The sequence below is a fragment of the Hypanus sabinus genome, chromosome 1, assembly GCF_030144855.1.
Source record: "Hypanus sabinus isolate sHypSab1 chromosome 1, sHypSab1.hap1, whole genome shotgun sequence".
NCBI classification, from domain to species: domain Eukaryota; kingdom Metazoa; phylum Chordata; class Chondrichthyes; order Myliobatiformes; family Dasyatidae; genus Hypanus; species Hypanus sabinus.
In genome coordinates, this window is record NC_082706.1 from 138,489,577 (window position 1) to 138,507,515 (window position 17,939).

At 42.7% G+C, this 17,939-nt stretch overlaps 1 protein-coding gene across 1 annotated transcript in view; it reads right to left on the bottom strand.

Annotated features, from left to right (window-relative positions):
* Positions 1-7,306: 7,306 nt before the first annotated feature.
* Positions 7,307-17,939, bottom strand: part of laptm4b (lysosomal protein transmembrane 4 beta) — a 49,192-nt gene continuing 38,559 nt past the window's right edge. Inside the window, exons 6-7 of the mRNA XM_059948115.1 lie at positions 12,498-12,590; positions 7,307-7,381 (exon numbers count right to left, since the gene is read on the bottom strand). Coding sequence (XP_059804098.1) covers positions 7,307-7,381; positions 12,498-12,590 — 168 coding nt within the window. The remainder of the gene's footprint in view (positions 7,382-12,497; positions 12,591-17,939) is intronic.

Consider the following 17,939-nt stretch of genomic DNA (forward strand, 5'->3'; position numbering starts at 1 on the left):
GAGATTCCAAGAGCTAATATAGAACATAGAGCACAGGAACTGCCCTTCGGTCCACAGTGTCTGTGCCGACCATGATTGGAATGTAATTTACATATCTACTCATGGCTCACATCCTTTCACTGGCTTCCTGTTCAGATGCCTGTCTACCTCCCTTGGTAGTCTGTTCCAAGTACCTATCACTCTCTCTATAAAAAAACTTGCTATATAAATCTACTTCAAACTTGCTTCCTTTCAACTTAAAACTGTGTACCCTGCTCCCTTCTTCTCCGGCTTTGTACGTCTAGGATATATTCAACTTGGTTCCACCAAATCCGCGAGGTTGGGCTATCTTCCCCACCCAAACCCCGGAGTGTGTGAATCATACAGCATAGAATTAGGCCATTCAGCCCAACAAACAAAAAAATATTAACAACAACTTGACTAAAGCTTAAAGATTGGTCATGAAAATGATTTTCTTTAAAATTAACCATTCTGTCTACATATTCTTCATGAGTTCATTAATTTGAGATGTTAGAATATGCAAGGTGAAATTTGTTCAGACACTTCGGAACTCCTTCAAATTATTCCCACAAGATGGAAACATCAATTGTTTGTTCTCATAATGTGAAGAATTATTATTTGTATGAGCTGTGACCAGAATTACTGAAGTTACATTGAAGTGCAGCTGACTACCTACACCAATAGAATTTGAACAAAGAGTCAAACCATAGGATTGAGTCCAAGAGCTGTGAGGTAATGTTACAGCTATATAAGACCCTGGTCAGACCCCACTTGGAGTACTGTGTTCAGTTCTGGTCGCCTCACTATGGGAAATTGCAGAGGAAATTTACAAGGCTGTTGCCTGGATTGTTGAGCATGCCTTATGAGAATAGTTTGAGTGAACTCGGCCTTATCTTCTTGGAGTGACGGAGGATGAGAGGAGACCTGATAGAGGTGTATAAAATGATGAGAGGCATTGATCGTGTGGATAGCCAGAAGCTTTTTCCCAGGGCTGAAATAGCTAACACCAGGGGGCATAGATTTAATGTGCTTGGAAATACGTACTGAGGGGATGTTAGGAGTAAGTTTTTCACACAGAGAGTGGTGGGCGTGTGGAATGCACTGCCGACAGCAGTCATGGAAGCAGAAACAATAGGGTCATTTAAGAGCCTCTTAGGTACATGGAGCTGAGAAAAATAGAGGTTTTTGCGCTAGGGAAATTCTAGGAGGTCTCTTGAGTAGGTTACATGGTTGGCACAAAATTGTGGGCTGAAAAGCCTGTAAAGTGCTGTAGATTTCTATGTTCTATATTCTATGTTATGTTCAAACCTGTGCTGGTCCACTTATTTACATTAACCCTACACATCCCATTTATTCTCCCACATTTTCAGCAACTCCCCCTACATTCTTCCCCTCACTTACACACTATGGGCAATTTACAGCATCCAATTAACCTGCTAGCTGCAAAAGCCAATGCTTCTGACTGAGACTTCATCAGCACCAGTACTGATTGCAGCATAAACTCAGCTGATGAATTCACTAGTCATTTCCATGGAACACGATGGACAATCCTCTACCTTCACCCATGTTGGCATTGTGGATACAAGGCAGGACACTGGTGGCAGAGGGAAGCCTGATTTCTACAGGAGGACTGTCTCTATTGCACAGACTTAAAATTGGTTGCTCTCTAGCCAGTAGTTCACAGGTACTGGGTGAGTAACCAGAGGTCATGAATTGAAAAGGAATCAGGACGAGATGGACAAACCTTATCTAGATTGAAAGAGAAGGGGAATAAATCCAACATATTTGAAACACTGGAGTACTGTGTGCAGTACTTGTCACTACATTGCAGGAAAGAATGGTGCTTCACAGTTCTGATTAAAGGTCTCAGCCCAAAATATCGACTGTCCATTTCTCTCCATAGATACTGTTTGGCCAGTTGAGTTCCTCCAGCATTTTGTGTGTGTTGCTCTTTATTCTGTTTTGTTACAAAGCATTAAACAGGGAGGTATGGGAATGGAAGTACTGGAGTGTGGGAATTGGGAATAATTTTATTGTTATCACATGTACTGAGATACAGTTAAAAGTTTTTGTCTGGGTGCCATCCGGACAGATCATTCCAAATGACTACATCAATGTACTACAAAGGGAAAGTTAGACAGAATGCAGGATATATTGTTGGAGTGCATAGTGTAGAGTTAGCTATAAAAGCCTGAAAGCTTTGATGGATGTGCTTGTCCTGAAGATTTATGGACTATTGACAGTATGGATTTTTATGAGAAGTTTGAAACAAATAGCAGCCAATTTCACTGCCTCTCTCTTGTATTTTGAATCAATGTTAAACCCTGACAGATATAATACACAGATGGAATTATTGTGGTATCAGACAATGAGTTCTTGCATGGGTTGTATCTGGGTGAATTTCTTCTTTCATAGATGTGTTGAATCAAAGCAAAATTTGGCAGAGTAAGGCCATTTGGCTTACTTATGTTGGTTTTCCAATTAATCCCACACCCCTTCCCTTTTCTCTTGGCTCTGCAATTCTCTTTCTTTTACAAGTATTTATCTAATTTACTTTTGATAGTTCCCTTTGAATCACCTTCCAACTCAGGCAATGTGTTCCAGATCACAGCATCCTTTTGAGTATAGTTCTGTTTCCGGATGTGGTATTTGGTTGACAGTATCTTGGAAAAAGACACCGGTAGATTTCCTATTAGCCTGTTCCATTTGATAGTAGAGACCATGGATTTAAGAGGTGTAATTGGATTAAGCTGGGCAAGTAAGTGAACATTTTGCAAGTGATACACACTGTAACCACGGTGCACTGGTGGTGGAGGGAATGAAAGCTTGAGGAATTGGAGGAGCAGTTTCTTTGTCCTGGATGGTGTCAAACTTCTTAAAATTTGTGGAGTTGCAATTAGAATCAGAATCAAATTGATTACCCTTGACTTATAGGTGGTGATATTTGTTGCTTTGTGGCAGCAGTACAGTGCAAAGTTACAAAATTGCTATGAGTTACAAAGACAAATAAATAGTGAAAAAAGAATAACGTTCATGGATTCATTGACTGTTCAGAAATTTGATGGTGGAGGGGAAAAAGCCATTCCAGAATCTTTGAGTTTCTTTTATCTCCTTCCCAATGGCAATAATGAGAAGATGAGAATGTAAGTCTTTGGCAACATGCTGAACCTCCTCGAACTCCTAATGAAGTAGAGCAGTGTTGCCTTCATCGTGGTGGCATCAATGTGCTGGATGCAGGCTAGATCCTCCACTTACCTGGGCAAGTTGAGAACATTCCATTACTTATGGATGATGATGACCGCAAGAAAGTAGATGTGGAGATCTTGGCGATGCTAATGCCATTGAATATTGAAGTTTGGTTAATAGGATCTGTCATCGTCTGTGACCCTTGTTTAGCATGGGTGTTATTTGCCACTTATCAACCTACGTCTGGTTGTTGCATGCAGGTATGGACTGTTTCTGAAGCTGAGGAAATGCAAATGGAGCTGATGATGGTTGGGTATAAGGAGCTCCTACAGTGATGTCTTGGCACCGGGATGATGACTCCCCCATCAGCCAATCACAACCTTTTTTTATGCAGTCTGGTCCCAACCATTGGGATGGTTTGCCTCTCAACTATGTTTTAATCAACATATTATTAAAAATATTTTAGTGATACAAAGATAGCTTTCACCTTGCTGTTATAAGATGATTACAAGTTCCTTAATGTGATAAGTTGGACTCGTAACCTTACACTTATCTCATTATGATCTTACACCTTATTGTCCACCTGCACTTGCTCTTTATTCTATCTGTACACCTATGGTAGAAGTGAGGAAACCCATATGGCCACAGGAGGAACGTGCAAACTCCACACAGTTAGCAAAATCCACACAAATCCACACAAATTTAGGATTGAGCCAGGATCGAACTTGTGAAGAAGCAGAACTGATTGCTGTGCCTCTATGACTGCCTGCTTGCTTCTCATTTCACTTTTCTTTGCATGGCACTACTTCAGAATCTCTTCAGTGCCTCTGTTCTTGAACTTGATGACTAAATTCGGACCCTCTATGCAGTGCCAAAAAAGTGTCAGGGAATTTGATAGCACAATTTTAAGAAGCATCCTCTACAAATATTACTCCACAAATGTTGGCCACTATACATTCCAACATTCCCCTGAACATAATAAACATCTTTCAACATCCTTTAATCAGGAGAGCCAGAAAGTGAGGCTGTTTGGGCACAGAGAGATGCAAGTATTGTAATCAGGATGGGAGAGGATTGTAGACCAGTTGTGGCCTCAGTCTGCCATGGAATGTTCCAATGGCAGGAAGAGACTTGGAAGAAGTTTGGCTGTGTTACTGCTGGTGGCATTTTACTGCTCCTGTCCTTGTTCCCAAACCTACTCACAAATTGTGGACAAAACTAACTGTCATTCAGTAGGTTTTGAGGTCAGAGGGCGATGATAAGTGAGTTCTGGTGTGAAAGCCCAGAGATCAGCGAGTCTGGAATTCGAAAACCAGAGATCGATGGCACAGTTCAGCAAGTCCAGAGGTTGGAGAACTGATGTCTGTGAGTCTGGAGCAGTAGTCTGAAGCCTGTCCTGGGATTGGAGGCTCATTTCTGTGTGTGTGTGGAAGGGAATGAGGAAAGGGGTTTGCTTTGCTTTTGTTGTTGTTGTATGTTGGCTGCATGTTTTTCTGTTGAACGTGGTGGGTATGCTATGTTGGCACCAGAATGTGTGGTGATGCTTGTTGGCTGTGCCCAGCACATCCTCAGATTGTGTGGGTCGTTTACATAAATGACATCCTGCCTGTCTCCACTCTAGACCAAAAAATTCATCCACCTCATCTGGAATATACTCACTGATTCTGCCCACCCAGCTCTCTGGGAGAGAGAATTCTAAAGGATCTCAGCCCCCTTGAGAGAAGGAACCTGAGGGGTAGATCCTTCACTCATAAGATGTCTCATAAATGGACTGAGCTCCCAGATGAAGTAGTTAAAACAGGTACAATAACAATGTTTAAAAGACCAGTTGAACAAATACATGCACAAGGAAGTTTAGAGGCAGATATGGGCAGATAGGATTTGCTTCGATGGACATGGTTGATTTGGGTTGAAAGGCCTACCTCCATGTTGGATGACTCTATGGCTCTTTTCAAATGACTGGTCAATCATCCAGGCATCAGTCAGTCTGATGAACCCTCGGAAATGAGACATTCATCTACCATGATATTCTCTACTTCCACCAAGGTTAAATCAACCAAGCAGCCATTGTAATTGAAGATCCCACCCATCCTGGTCATTCTCTCTTCTCCCCTTCCCTTCATGCAGAAGACACAAAAGCCTGAAAGCACACACCACCAGCCTCAAGGACAGCCTCCATCCCACTATTGAACCCAGACCTCAGAATCTGTTTGTCATGGTCTTGCACCTTATTGTCTACATGCACTGTACTTTCTCTGAAACAGTAACACCATAAACTTCATCACTACCTCCTCCCATAGATGCTGTCTGGCCTGCTGAGTTCTACCAGCATTTTGTGTTTTTATTGATTTCCAGCATCTGCAGATTCACTTCTGTTGTTGCTTTCCCTAGTACCACCTTGAAGTACTGATGTAATGAAATGATCTGTATGGATGACATGTAAAACAAACTTTCATATGTAGCAATAATTTACCAGTTTAGTATAACCTCCCTTTGAAATGTTATTTGAATCCTGCATGTCCCAATTACCTGCATCATCTGTAATAATGAAGATCTATAAGGTGACACAGCAGCCAAATTTAGGGTCAGCATGCCCAGCATTTATTGATCCATTTGATTTTATAGACACATATGGATAGAAACCAAGATTTAGAGAAAGATTCTGTGGCTTCATTCATTAACAATCTGACCAACAGTACTGATCTACAATTCATTTTCCTGTTTTTATTCCAACAACCACTCACAGTTCAAGCAGATTCATACGTTTGTGATCATTTACAGGATTAAGGAGCCTTGTCTTGGTATCATCATGTTTCCCCACAAATGGTTGCCATGTGAACGTAGCAGGAAATGTCCTAAACTGTGAAGTGTAATGCAACAGGAAACTTTAAACAAAGCTCATAATCAGCTGGGATAAATACTGAGATGTCCAATTAAATTTTGGAGAAGCTTTTAGTTTCACAGATGCATTGTCATTCAGCAAGGAGGTAGGTCACTTGGCCCCTGGAGTCTGTGCCAACTATCAACCTCAACTGTTCTCTCTAATTCTACGCAGATCCAATTTCATTCTCCTCAGGTTCCCATCAGCTCTCCCAGAAACTCCTCGCTCATCTACGCAGCTCATGTGGATACTATAGAGAGTGTAGAGGAGATCTACATTGATTGTGTGGATAGCCAGAGGCTTTTTCCCAGGGCTGAAATGGCTAACATGAGGGGGTACAGTTTCAAGGTGCTTGGATGTAGGTATCGAGTGGTGTCAGGGGTAAGTTTTTCACACAGAGAGTGGTGGGTGCATGGAATGCACTGCTGGCGATGGTGGCGGAGGATCTTTTAAGAGCCGCTTAGATAGGTACATGGAGCTTAAAAAATAGAGGGCTTTGCGCTGGGGAAATTCTAGGCAGTTTCTAGAGTAGGGTACATGGTCGGCACAACATTATGTGTTAAAGGGCCTGCAATGTGCTGTAGATTTCTATGTTCTATGTTCATCCACCTACAATAGGGGTACTTATTTAGAGATACTGTACAGTAACAGGCCCTTCTGGGGTTAAATAAACAATTGAGGGGAAGGACAGAGGGAATGGATCATGTTGAAGAGGCCCAGTGGGTTGAATTGGCTCTCTGTGTTGCACTAGTCTATGATTCCATGAAATTTTATCCTTGGCTGATAGTGAATGAAGGTCAAACATCATTCTCTCTCTCACACACGCACACAATGTTAACAAAAAGAATAAAGTTCAAAATAATCACAAGGGATCAAAGTTACTAACATTTGACATACTTTTTCAATTCACATTTTATCTTTCCTGTAAGATACTGCATTAAGTAGAACACTTCCTCTCCCAAATGACTCACAAATCTATGGGAATAATAAAACAGATCAATTTTCAGAGGAGGCATTTCATTTAAACATCACTGGATGCAATAAATTATGGATAAATGATATCTATATTTGAAACCAACAACTGGAGGAAAAACAAGAATCATAATTATGGAATGCTTCATTCCCAAAGTAATCAAAACACGCTGCACAATGGAATGAAGATAGCTTTTAAATAGTGTTTAGTTAGACAGCGTGCGTACAAGTGTTTTTCACGTCTTTAAGTTTGTTTCTCTTTCGACTTTAAGCAGAGATGTAAGGAGGGGGTGGATCTTTCTCGGTGGTTATGGTAGCCTCATCATATGGCGGCAGAAGAACCTAATGGCAAGGAAGAGACTATGTTACAGAAAGAAGGACAAATATATTCCCACCTCCACTGCTCCGTCGCTGAAATGTTCTCAGCAATCGCTCTATTTCTGTTGCATTTTTCACAGCCTCCTCACACCTGAAGCTCTTTAAATTAATTCATAGAAAGTCAACAACATTATTCTGTTGTCCCTAGGCCAAGGAGGCAACGAAGAGCCAGCGAAGAGCCGCAGTATTGTGCAACACACAGTAAACACTGGAGGAACTCAGCAAGTCAGGCAGTTTCTATGGAGGAGAAAAACAACTTATGTTTCTGGCTGAGACCCTTCATCAAGACTATTGATTTGTTTCAGCCCAAAATGTCGACTGTCTATTCTCCTCCACAGATGCTGCCTTACTGGCTGAGTTCCTCCAGCATTTTGTGTGTGTTGCTCAAGATTTCCAGTGTCCCTAGAATCTCTTGTCTTACTTGCTTTTTTATTTAGAGATACAGCATAGTAACAAGACTTTTCAGCCCAATTACATCCATGTGACTAATTAATCTATCAACCCACAGGTCTTTTGAATGTGGGAGGAAACCAGAGCACCCAGAGGAAAGCTGTGTGATCATAGGGAGAACATACAGACTCCTTAGTGGCAGGAATTGAACCCGGGTCGCTGCCACTATAACAGTGTTCCGCTAATCGCCTTGCTACCCTGTTGCCCCTGTGGTTGGCAATGGTATTGTGCTGGGGCTGGAGTCACATTTAGGCCAGGCCAGGTCAGGGCAGCAGGTTTCCTCTCCAGAAGAACACACGAACATCTCACAATCACCATTGCTGACCCCAGGTTCCTATCACGGTGTAGTTCATTATTTGCATTTCACCTTCCCAGATGGGATTTCAACTCCTGTCTCTGGATCAGCTCCCATTGTGATGAATGGCTGAGCAACAGTGGGTGGTCTATTCATGCACCTGGTTCCTGTGATCTTATCAAAGGTCCATAGAGCCATACGGTATCTCCCTCTTTAAAAGTGATCTAGTTCTCTGGCTGTGGCTTCACTTGTATGGTTGTAGCAGGGCTTCCCAGGGACTGGGGAGGGATGGAGTCCTTCATAATTTGTAAAAAACTGAACTGTTGTCATCGACAGGACTGGAGACTAATATCTAATATCAGAGTACACACTAAGCCCTAATATCTTTTTTACAGCCTGGTTTCATCTATGAGGTTAAATCTCCATGATGGTTAAATCTGCTGTAATTCATTAACACTGAGAAAATGAATTGAATGGTAACCTGCAGCCTCACCCACTCCCCAGCCAAAGTTTCAATGCCTCGCATCAGCACCCTGTCTGACATTTCCACCAGGCATCAGTGCACCTCTTCATAGAAGCATAGAATGTGGACAAGAGCAGCACAGGAACAGGCCCCTTGATGCTGTGTCACACTGATTAGATTAGTAATTAAGTGCCCAGCTAAACTAATCTTCCCTTCACCATTGGTGCTGCTCTCACCCACCTCTCCTTCATTTCCCAGATATTGGCATTCAACCCATCTTCCCACCACTTTAGTGGGGATGGAGTTCCTCTTGCCTCCCCTACCACTTAATGAGCTTCCATATTCAACGCATCATTCTCTGCAACTTCCACCACCTTCAATGTGATTCTACTATCAAATACATCTTTACCTCCCTTCCACTCCACTTTCCACAGGGATTGCTCCCTACATGATTCCTTTGTCCATTTGTCCCCCTCCACTAATCTCCCTCATGGCACTTATCCCTGCAAATGACTAAAGTGCCTTACATGCCCATTTACAGTACCTCTTCCCTCACTGCCATTCAAAGCCCCGAACAGTCCTTCCAGGTGAGGCAATACTTCATGAAAGGCTGAATTTCCTGGTGGCCAACCATTTTAATTCCTATCCTCATTCCTGTGCTGACATGTCAATCCATGGCCTCCTCTTCTGCCACGATGAGGCAGGCCACTCTCAGCGTGGAGAAGCAATATCTCATATTCTGTCGAGGTAGCCTCCAACTTGCTGGCGTGAAAATCGATTTCTCCTTCTGGTAATTTTTTTTGTCCTTCCCCCTTCCCTCTTGTATCCCCCACTCTGGCCTCTTACCTCTTCTCCTTATCTGTTTATCACCTCCTCCTGGTGCTCCTCCTTCTTCCCTTTCTCCCATGGTCCACTCTCCTCTCCTATCAGATTCCTTCTTCTCCAGTCCTTTGCCTTTCTCACACAGCTGCTTCACCTATCATCTCCTTGCCAGTCATCCTTCCCTTTCTCCCATCATCTTATTCTGGCATCATCCCCCTTCCTTTCCAGTCCTGAAGAAGGGTCTTGGCCCAAAACGTTGACTGTTTTATTCATTTCTATAGATGCTGCCTGACCTGTTGAGTTCTTCCAGCATTCTGTGCGTGTCAATCTAAACCCTTCTACCTATGTGATAATTATACCCCCCCCCCCCAATATCTGCACATCCAGCTGCATATCTAAGGCTTCCTAAATGTCTCTAATGAATCTGTCTCCATCACCACCCCTGGCAGCACATTCCAAACACTTATATCAGTGCCAAAAACTTGACCCACACATCTCCTTTACACTTAACCCTTCTCACCTTAAATGCATGCCCTCTGGTATTAGATATTTCAATACAGGGAAAAAGATACTGGCAGTCTATTCTATCTATGCCTCGCATTATCTGTCCCTCAGCCTCCACTGCTCTAGAAAAAAATAATCCAAGTTTGTCCAACCTCTCCTTTTAGAAAATATTCTGTGCCAGGCAGTATCCTGGTAAACATCTTCTGTTCCCTCTCCAAAGCATCCACATGCTATTCCTACAATGGGTTGACTTTGCACTTAGACCCCAAGATCCCTCTGTACATCAACAGTTAAGAGTCTGTTAAGCATTTTGCCACTAACAGTGTCCCTTTACATTTGATCTCCCATCTGCCAAGCCTCCCATATCTTCAACTGATCTACACCCACTGGCTACTTTTCTAGGTTCCTCCGGTACCTAATGAAGTGGCCACTGAGTTTACGTTCATGGACTTCTGCTGCTACAGCTCATCCACTTCAAGGTTCATCATATTGCGCTCTTCTGCACATCACTGCTGTAATGCATGATCGTCTGAGTTCCTGTCAGCTTGAACCAGTCTGGCCATTCTCCTCTGATCGCTCTCATTAACAGGGTGTTTTTCACCCACAGAATTGCCACTTACTGGATGCTTTCCTCCCCTGTTTTTGCACCATTCTCTGTAAAATCTGCAGCATGTTGTGTGTGAAATTCTCAGGGGATCAGTAGTTTCTGAGGTATTCTGACCACCCCATCTGGCTCCATATCTTTCCATGGTTAAAGTCACTTTGATCACATTTCTTCCCCATTCTGATGTTTGGTCTGAACAACAACTGAACCTCTTGACTATGTCTACATGCTTTTATGCTGCTGCAACATAATTGGTTGATTATATATTTGTATTAACAAGCAGGTGTCCAGGTGTACCTAATAAAGTGTAGAGACAGAGTATACATTTAGCAATACTCTACACCATCCACAGTACCACCAAACATAGTATTGTCTCCAAACATTTTAACCCCACTCATCTATATTTTCAACCAGATCATTTATATATATCACTAACAGCAGCAGTTCCAGTTTCGATCCATATGGAATACTCCTGGTCACTGACCTCCATCAACCATACCATCTATGGACAAGCCAATTCAGAACTCAAATGGCTCATTCACCATGGAGTCCATGCATCTCAATCTTTTGGATGAGCCTCCCATGAGGCACCTTGCAAAAAGCCTTACTTGTCATTTGTGATAAAGCAAACACCTGAAACTTTCACTCTCAAGGAATCATGTATCTGTACTCCTGGGTACCTCTGATCTATAACATTTTCCTTGGCCCTACTGTTGTCTGTGAAAGTCTTACCCTCATTTGTCTATTCGAATTAAGCTCCATTTGCCATACCTGGACCCAATTACCCAGCTGTTCACGACCCTCCTGTAAATCTTTATAACCATTTTCACTATCATCACCACCACCTGTTTTAGTGCCATCTGTATACTTATTAACTATGTCTTGAACATTCTCATTCAAACATTTGATAAACATTTGATGACAAATAACAATGGGCCCTGGGGAACATTACAAGTCACAGGCATTACCCTCTGCTGTCTTCCATTAAGCCAACAGTGTATCCAGTTTGCCAGCTCTCCCTGGATCTCATGCATTCTAACTTTTTATTGCAGCCTACCCTGTTGAACCTTAACTGACTATGTCTACTCCCCTACCCTCATTGTCGTTCCTAGTGACTTCTTCAAAAAACCCCATCCCATTATGAGACATGATCTCCCATGCATTGAGCATTGTTGACTCTCCCTAATCATCTGTCTTTTCAAGTTCTTTTATATCTTATCCCTCAGAATTCATCCAGCAACTCACCTTCCACACATGCTAGGGTTACTGGTCAATAGTTCCCAGGATTTTCTTTGCAGTCCCTCTTAAAGGAAGCAGAACATTAGCCAGCCTTCAGGCTTCTGGCTCCTCACCCATCTTGAACAACATATCTCAGACAGGACTCCTGCTAATTCTTCACTAGCTTCCCACAGTGTTCTTGTAAAGTGGCAATTTTATGACCAATTTCTGCCTCCACCTTTTTTGGTGCTCTCTTAAGTACGTTGAACCAATACTCACAACTCAGTACAGGGAGCAATACTTTCAGTTTGGACTTTTATCCAACATGTCTCCTAAATGGTTGAAGTAAGAACACATGTTATGGAGTTATGGGTCTGTAATGGAGCATTAAACTCCATTTGTCATTCTTTAGCCACTTACCCAGCTAATCAATTTCCCTCTGTCAAACCTGATAACCGTCTTTGCTGTCATGCAAGAGGATGTGTCATACAGAGCCAGAGTTGTGGTCTACTCCTTCTCCACCCCAATGAATTAAAGAGTGTGATCTGACAAAGCAGCTCCCAAAGGAGGAACACACACAAAATGCTGGAGGAACACAGGTAGCATCTAGGAAATGAGTACAGTTTACGTTTCAGGCAGAAACTTTTCGGCAGGACTGAAGGAGGAAGATGGATGGAAGAAGATGCAAATTTTAAAGAGGTTAAGGCATACTCTCATTGCTTACCGTAGTGTCATTGGCCACATAGACTAGAACATCAGCTGAGTGTCTGCTGTTGATGTATCTGTAGCAGTTCCAGACACAAGCAATCAGATACACCTAGAAAATAAAGAAAGATAATGTTTCCCTTTGCTCTTTGAGCTCAACTGTCCCCTCCAATTAGACAGAAGGTACAAAAGCTTGAAAGCAGATACTTTGAATTCCTGCCCTTAAATCTCTCCCTCTCACTATCTTGCATCAAGAATCTCTATGAAGTTCACTTTTCTCACAGGGGACACACACAAAATGCTGGAGGAAGTTCAGCGAGTTGGGCAGTATCCATGGAGGGAAAAGGACAATTGATGTTTCAGCTGAGACTCTTCATCAGAACTTCCCTCCGTAGATGCTGCCTAGCTTGCTGATTTCCCCCAGCACTTTGGCTGTATTGTTCCAGGTTTACAGTCTGTCTTGTGTCTTCCCTCACAGGCTTTTTTTAAACCACTTTCCCTAATGAGATCAATACCGAACACAAAATGGAAAATGCTGCAAAAACTCAACAGATCAATATTTAGCTTTTGCAGGAAAAAGGACTGCATGCATTCACCCTCTCTGTGCCCCTCTTGTATTTCTACACCTCAGTGAGTTCATTTCTCAGTCACCTACACACCAATGAATAAGGTACTATCCTGCCCAACCTTGAGACCTGGCAACATTCATATAAATCCTCTTTGTACTATTTCCCGTTTAATGATGGCTTTTCTATTACAGGATGATGAAGGCCATTGTACCAGATGTTTCTTTTACCACCCAAAGTTCTAACAGACCAAGAGAAATGGTTTTCTGAATGGTTACCATGAAACATTTGCATGAAACATGAAACAAATGTATCAACCAAATGTTAAGACAATGGGATTGTGTTACTGGCCTGCATCAATCCAGGCAACTCTGGGCTTAAGTAATTTGCACCATTGTAAATAAATTCAGGGAAGCTGGCAATTAGTTTACCCCAGCAGTGGTATTTGAACATTCAGAAGTGTCACCCGCTGTAGATGTGTCATTCAAAGGAAGCATCATCAAACCAAAATATTGAAGTAAACAATATCATTGTGACTATTAAAATTGTCCTGAATCGTCTACTGTTACCTTTTGTAGACTTGAGTTTGTAAGTGTCTTTAGGAAAATGTCTGCTTGTTGTGATGAATGAGCACTTCTATATCACCAGTTTCAGTGTCTCTCTGATGACTTTGATCACAGTTACAACATTTGGGGGCTCATCCAGGATACATTCAGGACCCACTACGTGGCCAGTGATTTAAGTAGTCCAAGGGGGTGAGTATTTTTAAGAGTAACACCTAGGTTTAGATCTGTTCAGGCCAACAACCACAGGGTCATGAAGTTACAAAGAACCTGGCCGAGAGCTAAACTGTTAGATATAAAAGTGTGTGTGTGTGTTTGTGTAAGCAACCAGCTATTAGACTGTGTTAGGTAGCTTGATGAGATAGGCTACCAATTGTGAAAGGTGGCTACTGACCGTATGCGATGCCAGAGAGGTGTGTGTTACTCGCCTGAGAAACAGTATAGTAATATACTGTGTGTCTGTGCGTTTTAGAAATAAGTTTGAAAATTTGCGGTAACAGATTTTTAAATGGAAAGGAATACAACGGGCACCATGACTTCAGCGGTACTGAAGTGGCAAATTTCAGAGTACATACTCTGTGGTTTTAAGTTTGTACTGTTTAATTTTTATTGATTATATTTCACTTAATTTTGGAATTAATATGGAAATATTTGAGGGACAGGTTGTTCCCGGGTATATTTGTTAGGAAGACACCTTTTGAGGTCAGATAATGGCTGGTCAAGAATCCCAATGACCCCTGTCATCTCTTGACACTGATTGCCACTCCTTAGTGGAATGGTGCCTCAGCAACAACCTGGCACTCAACGTCAGTAAGATGAAAGAGCTGATTGTTGACTTCAGGAAGGGTAAGATGAAGGAACACATACCAATCCTCATGGAGAAATCAGAAGTGGAGAGAGTGAGCAGCTTCAAGTTCCTGGGTGTCAAGATCTCTGAGGATCTAACCTGGTCTCAACATATCGATGTAGTTATAAAGAAGGCAAGACAGTGGCTATACTTTATTAGGAGTTTGAGGACATTTGGCATGTCAACAAATACACTCAAAAACTTCTATAGCTGTACCGTGGAGAGCATTCTGACAGGCTGCATCACTGTCTGGTATGGAGGGGCTTCTGCACAGGACCAAAAGAAGTTGCAGAGGGTTGTAAATCTAGTCAGCTCCATTTTGGGTACTGGCCTACAAAGTACCCAGGACATCTTTCGGAAGCGGTGTCTCAGAAAGGCAGCGTCCATTATTAAGGACCTCCAGCACCCTTGGAATGCCCTTTTCTCACTGTTACCATCAGGTAGGAGGTACAGAAGCCTGAAGGCACACACTCAGCGATTCAGGAACAGATTCTTCCCCTCTGCCATCCGATTCCTAAATGGACATTGAAGCTTTGAACACTACCTCACTTTTGTTAATATACAGTATTTCTATTTTTGCACTTTTTGAAAATCTTGTCAATATACAAAATTGATTTACTTGTTTATTTATTATTATTATGTTTTATTTATTTTTTTCTGTTAGATTATGCATTGCATTGAACTGCTGCTGCTAAGTTAACAAATTTCACGTCACATGCTGGTGACAATAAACCTGATTCTGATTCTGATTCTGACTATCCATAAGTTCTTTACCACTGGGAAGAAGCAAAGCATTTTGTCAGAGCTGCCTTCACTTAAAGCCGCTTGCAGCAATTCAGAGTTCTTGTGCAAGCTCAAAGAAATGATTGAGAGTCACCAGATGCAGAGAGTCAGAAGATGGATACATGTTGGTAAAAGGAAAATCCCTGCGAAACGTGTGGGACCGTATGGCCCAGGGAGTGTGGGATGGTACATGGGCTGCTACTGGGAGTGCTAGTAATGAGGAGAGTTTTCTCTGCTTTAAAGGAGAAGTGAGGCAGCGACTGGGGGAGGTGAGAGTAACTGGGGAAAGATAACATCAGTGGTTCAGAGAGCTGATGAACCAACCATGGATTATGCAAAGCATAGATATTGAGCATATGATGAGTAGTCAGGGCTGGACAATCCAGGGAAGGATGATCCAGTCTTCCTGAAAATGCTGAAGCAAGGCCTGAGCTCAGCCCACCAAGAAGTTTTAAATTTGGGGATAGCAGCGGGATCAACCTACCCCACAACAGTATCATGGGCTAGGGAGATAGACCAGAGGAGGGGGAAGAGAAGTCATGAAGTGGCTGTAATGGATGTACCTGCTGTGAAGAAACAGAGGACTTACTTTGTGTGTCAGAACTGGGGAACCTAGCAAAGAACTGCTGGAATAGACATAGAAGGGTAAAGGAGCTGATTTGTTACAGCCATGGCATATTGGGCCATAGTTGAGCACTGCCTGAAAAAGGGAAGAAAGTGTGAGAATCACTCACCACAACGGGCAGAAACCTCAGTACTGACCTCTCTGTCCAGTCTGACTGCTGACCAGATCATATAGCTGGTGAGGATAGTATCCAGGTCAGACAACTGCTGGGTGCAGCATTCATTGCTAGTACTGGTCACCTATGGATGTACACAAAGGGTTTATTAGGCTCCAGCGATGTGATATGCAAGTGGACAGTGGGTCGTTGGTGTTGATAACTGATCAACCTTTGCCCATGACTGGAGAAGTGATTTACATTACCAGTACTGGAGGTGAAACAATGATGGCAAGGAGAAGAGAGCTTCAGGGACTTGAGATTGAGGGAGTGCAGCTTCTTGCAGATTTTTGGGTGTGCCAAAGTAATTAGGGCACAGTTCTGGGGATAGACACAGTGAGTAAGACAGGTGCTGTCATAGGCTCAGGAAGCAACATGGACAAGACAGAGATAGTGAACATGTGTGATTCACAGAGCAGACAACATGGTTCACAGAGAGATACCCCCCCACCACTGAGCAGGGACAGGAGATGGGATAATGTGTGTGAATCATGTCAGAAGGTCCCATGGGTAGGGACCAAATACAGACAAGAAATGTTAGAAGCACCACAGCCAATTTAGTAAGGTTATATGGAGATGTGAAGAACCATTGCAGTTAGGTTAACACGTTAAGGGACAGAGCAAAACAGCAGCAACACATTGCTGATCAACAAAAGTCAGACAGAGAGAAGATAATCTTCCCACGGCCGTGTGACCAAGTCATGGTAAGGGAACTGCCTGAAAAGACAGAATTTGTTCCCAGGCGAAGCTCCTGACAAATGGTACCTGTGTCTGTGTGCAGACATGGCAAGGCAGCCAGTGGAAACACTAAACTCAGATGAAACCAAATGACCCACCTTCCTGTCGCCCTCACAGACAGAACATCTGATCAAGTCTACCTATTAACAGTGTCATTACTGAGAGTTTAAGCCTGCTGCTTCGCATCTGACCCCTCCTGATGGAAGCAGGTCTGTGAAAGGGAACACGAATATCGAAGACACAGAGAGAAGCTGTCAGCAAAGCATTAATGAAGCGTTTGAGTATAACAGTAACTGTAATTTGACATGAAGACTGGTTCTGGAAGGTAGATTATTAGTTATACAGATCAGGATAGGACGATATTGGGAAAATACATGGGAAGAGATCTATGTTATGGCAGAGACAGCAAGTCCCACAACTTTGATGGCAAGGCAGAGCAAGAAAGAGAAGAAATTACACATAGCTTCCGAAAGCAGCCACACCATTCCAGAGTGGATACAAGTGAGCTGGGCCGGCGATCAGAGGGACTGTCAGAGAGGAAGTGTCGTCTGGGGGAGGTCCTTGCAGACATTCCAGCAGAGCCCACCTCAAACCGTTCTGTAGACTGATCAAAGGGATTGTCAGATCATTCTGTCATAGCCTGGAATGTGAACTCTTGCCTGTGAAGTTAGCTTGCTGTGCCCCTGCCCACAGAGAAACGACCGATAGCCACTGCTGAGTCTTGGCTATCAGGTGTTGAAGTGGCACAGATAAGAATATGTAAACCACAATGGGCCAGCAGGAAGGAGGCAACAAGCACAGGAGCACCAAAGCTGCATTTTAAAGTCTGGAATTCCTGGGACAGATTTTTGTCCGGGGCCAAGAGCAGAGTATACTAGGGAGTATTCTGGAGTTATATGACTATAGCAGATATTAATTCAAACAAGAACTAGTCTGTAGTTCTTATTATAATTGTAAACAGTAAATTGATGTTAAAAGAACAGGCTGGCCCACAGACTGAGGAAAATGGTTACCATGAGACACTTGCATATGTAACAACCAAATGTTAAGACAATGGGATTGTGTTAACTGGCCTGCATCAACCCAGGCAACTCTGGGCTTAAGTAATTTTCACTGTTGTAAATAAATTCAAGGAAGTGGGCAATTAGTTTGTCCTAGCAGTGGTGTTTGAACATTCACAGGTGT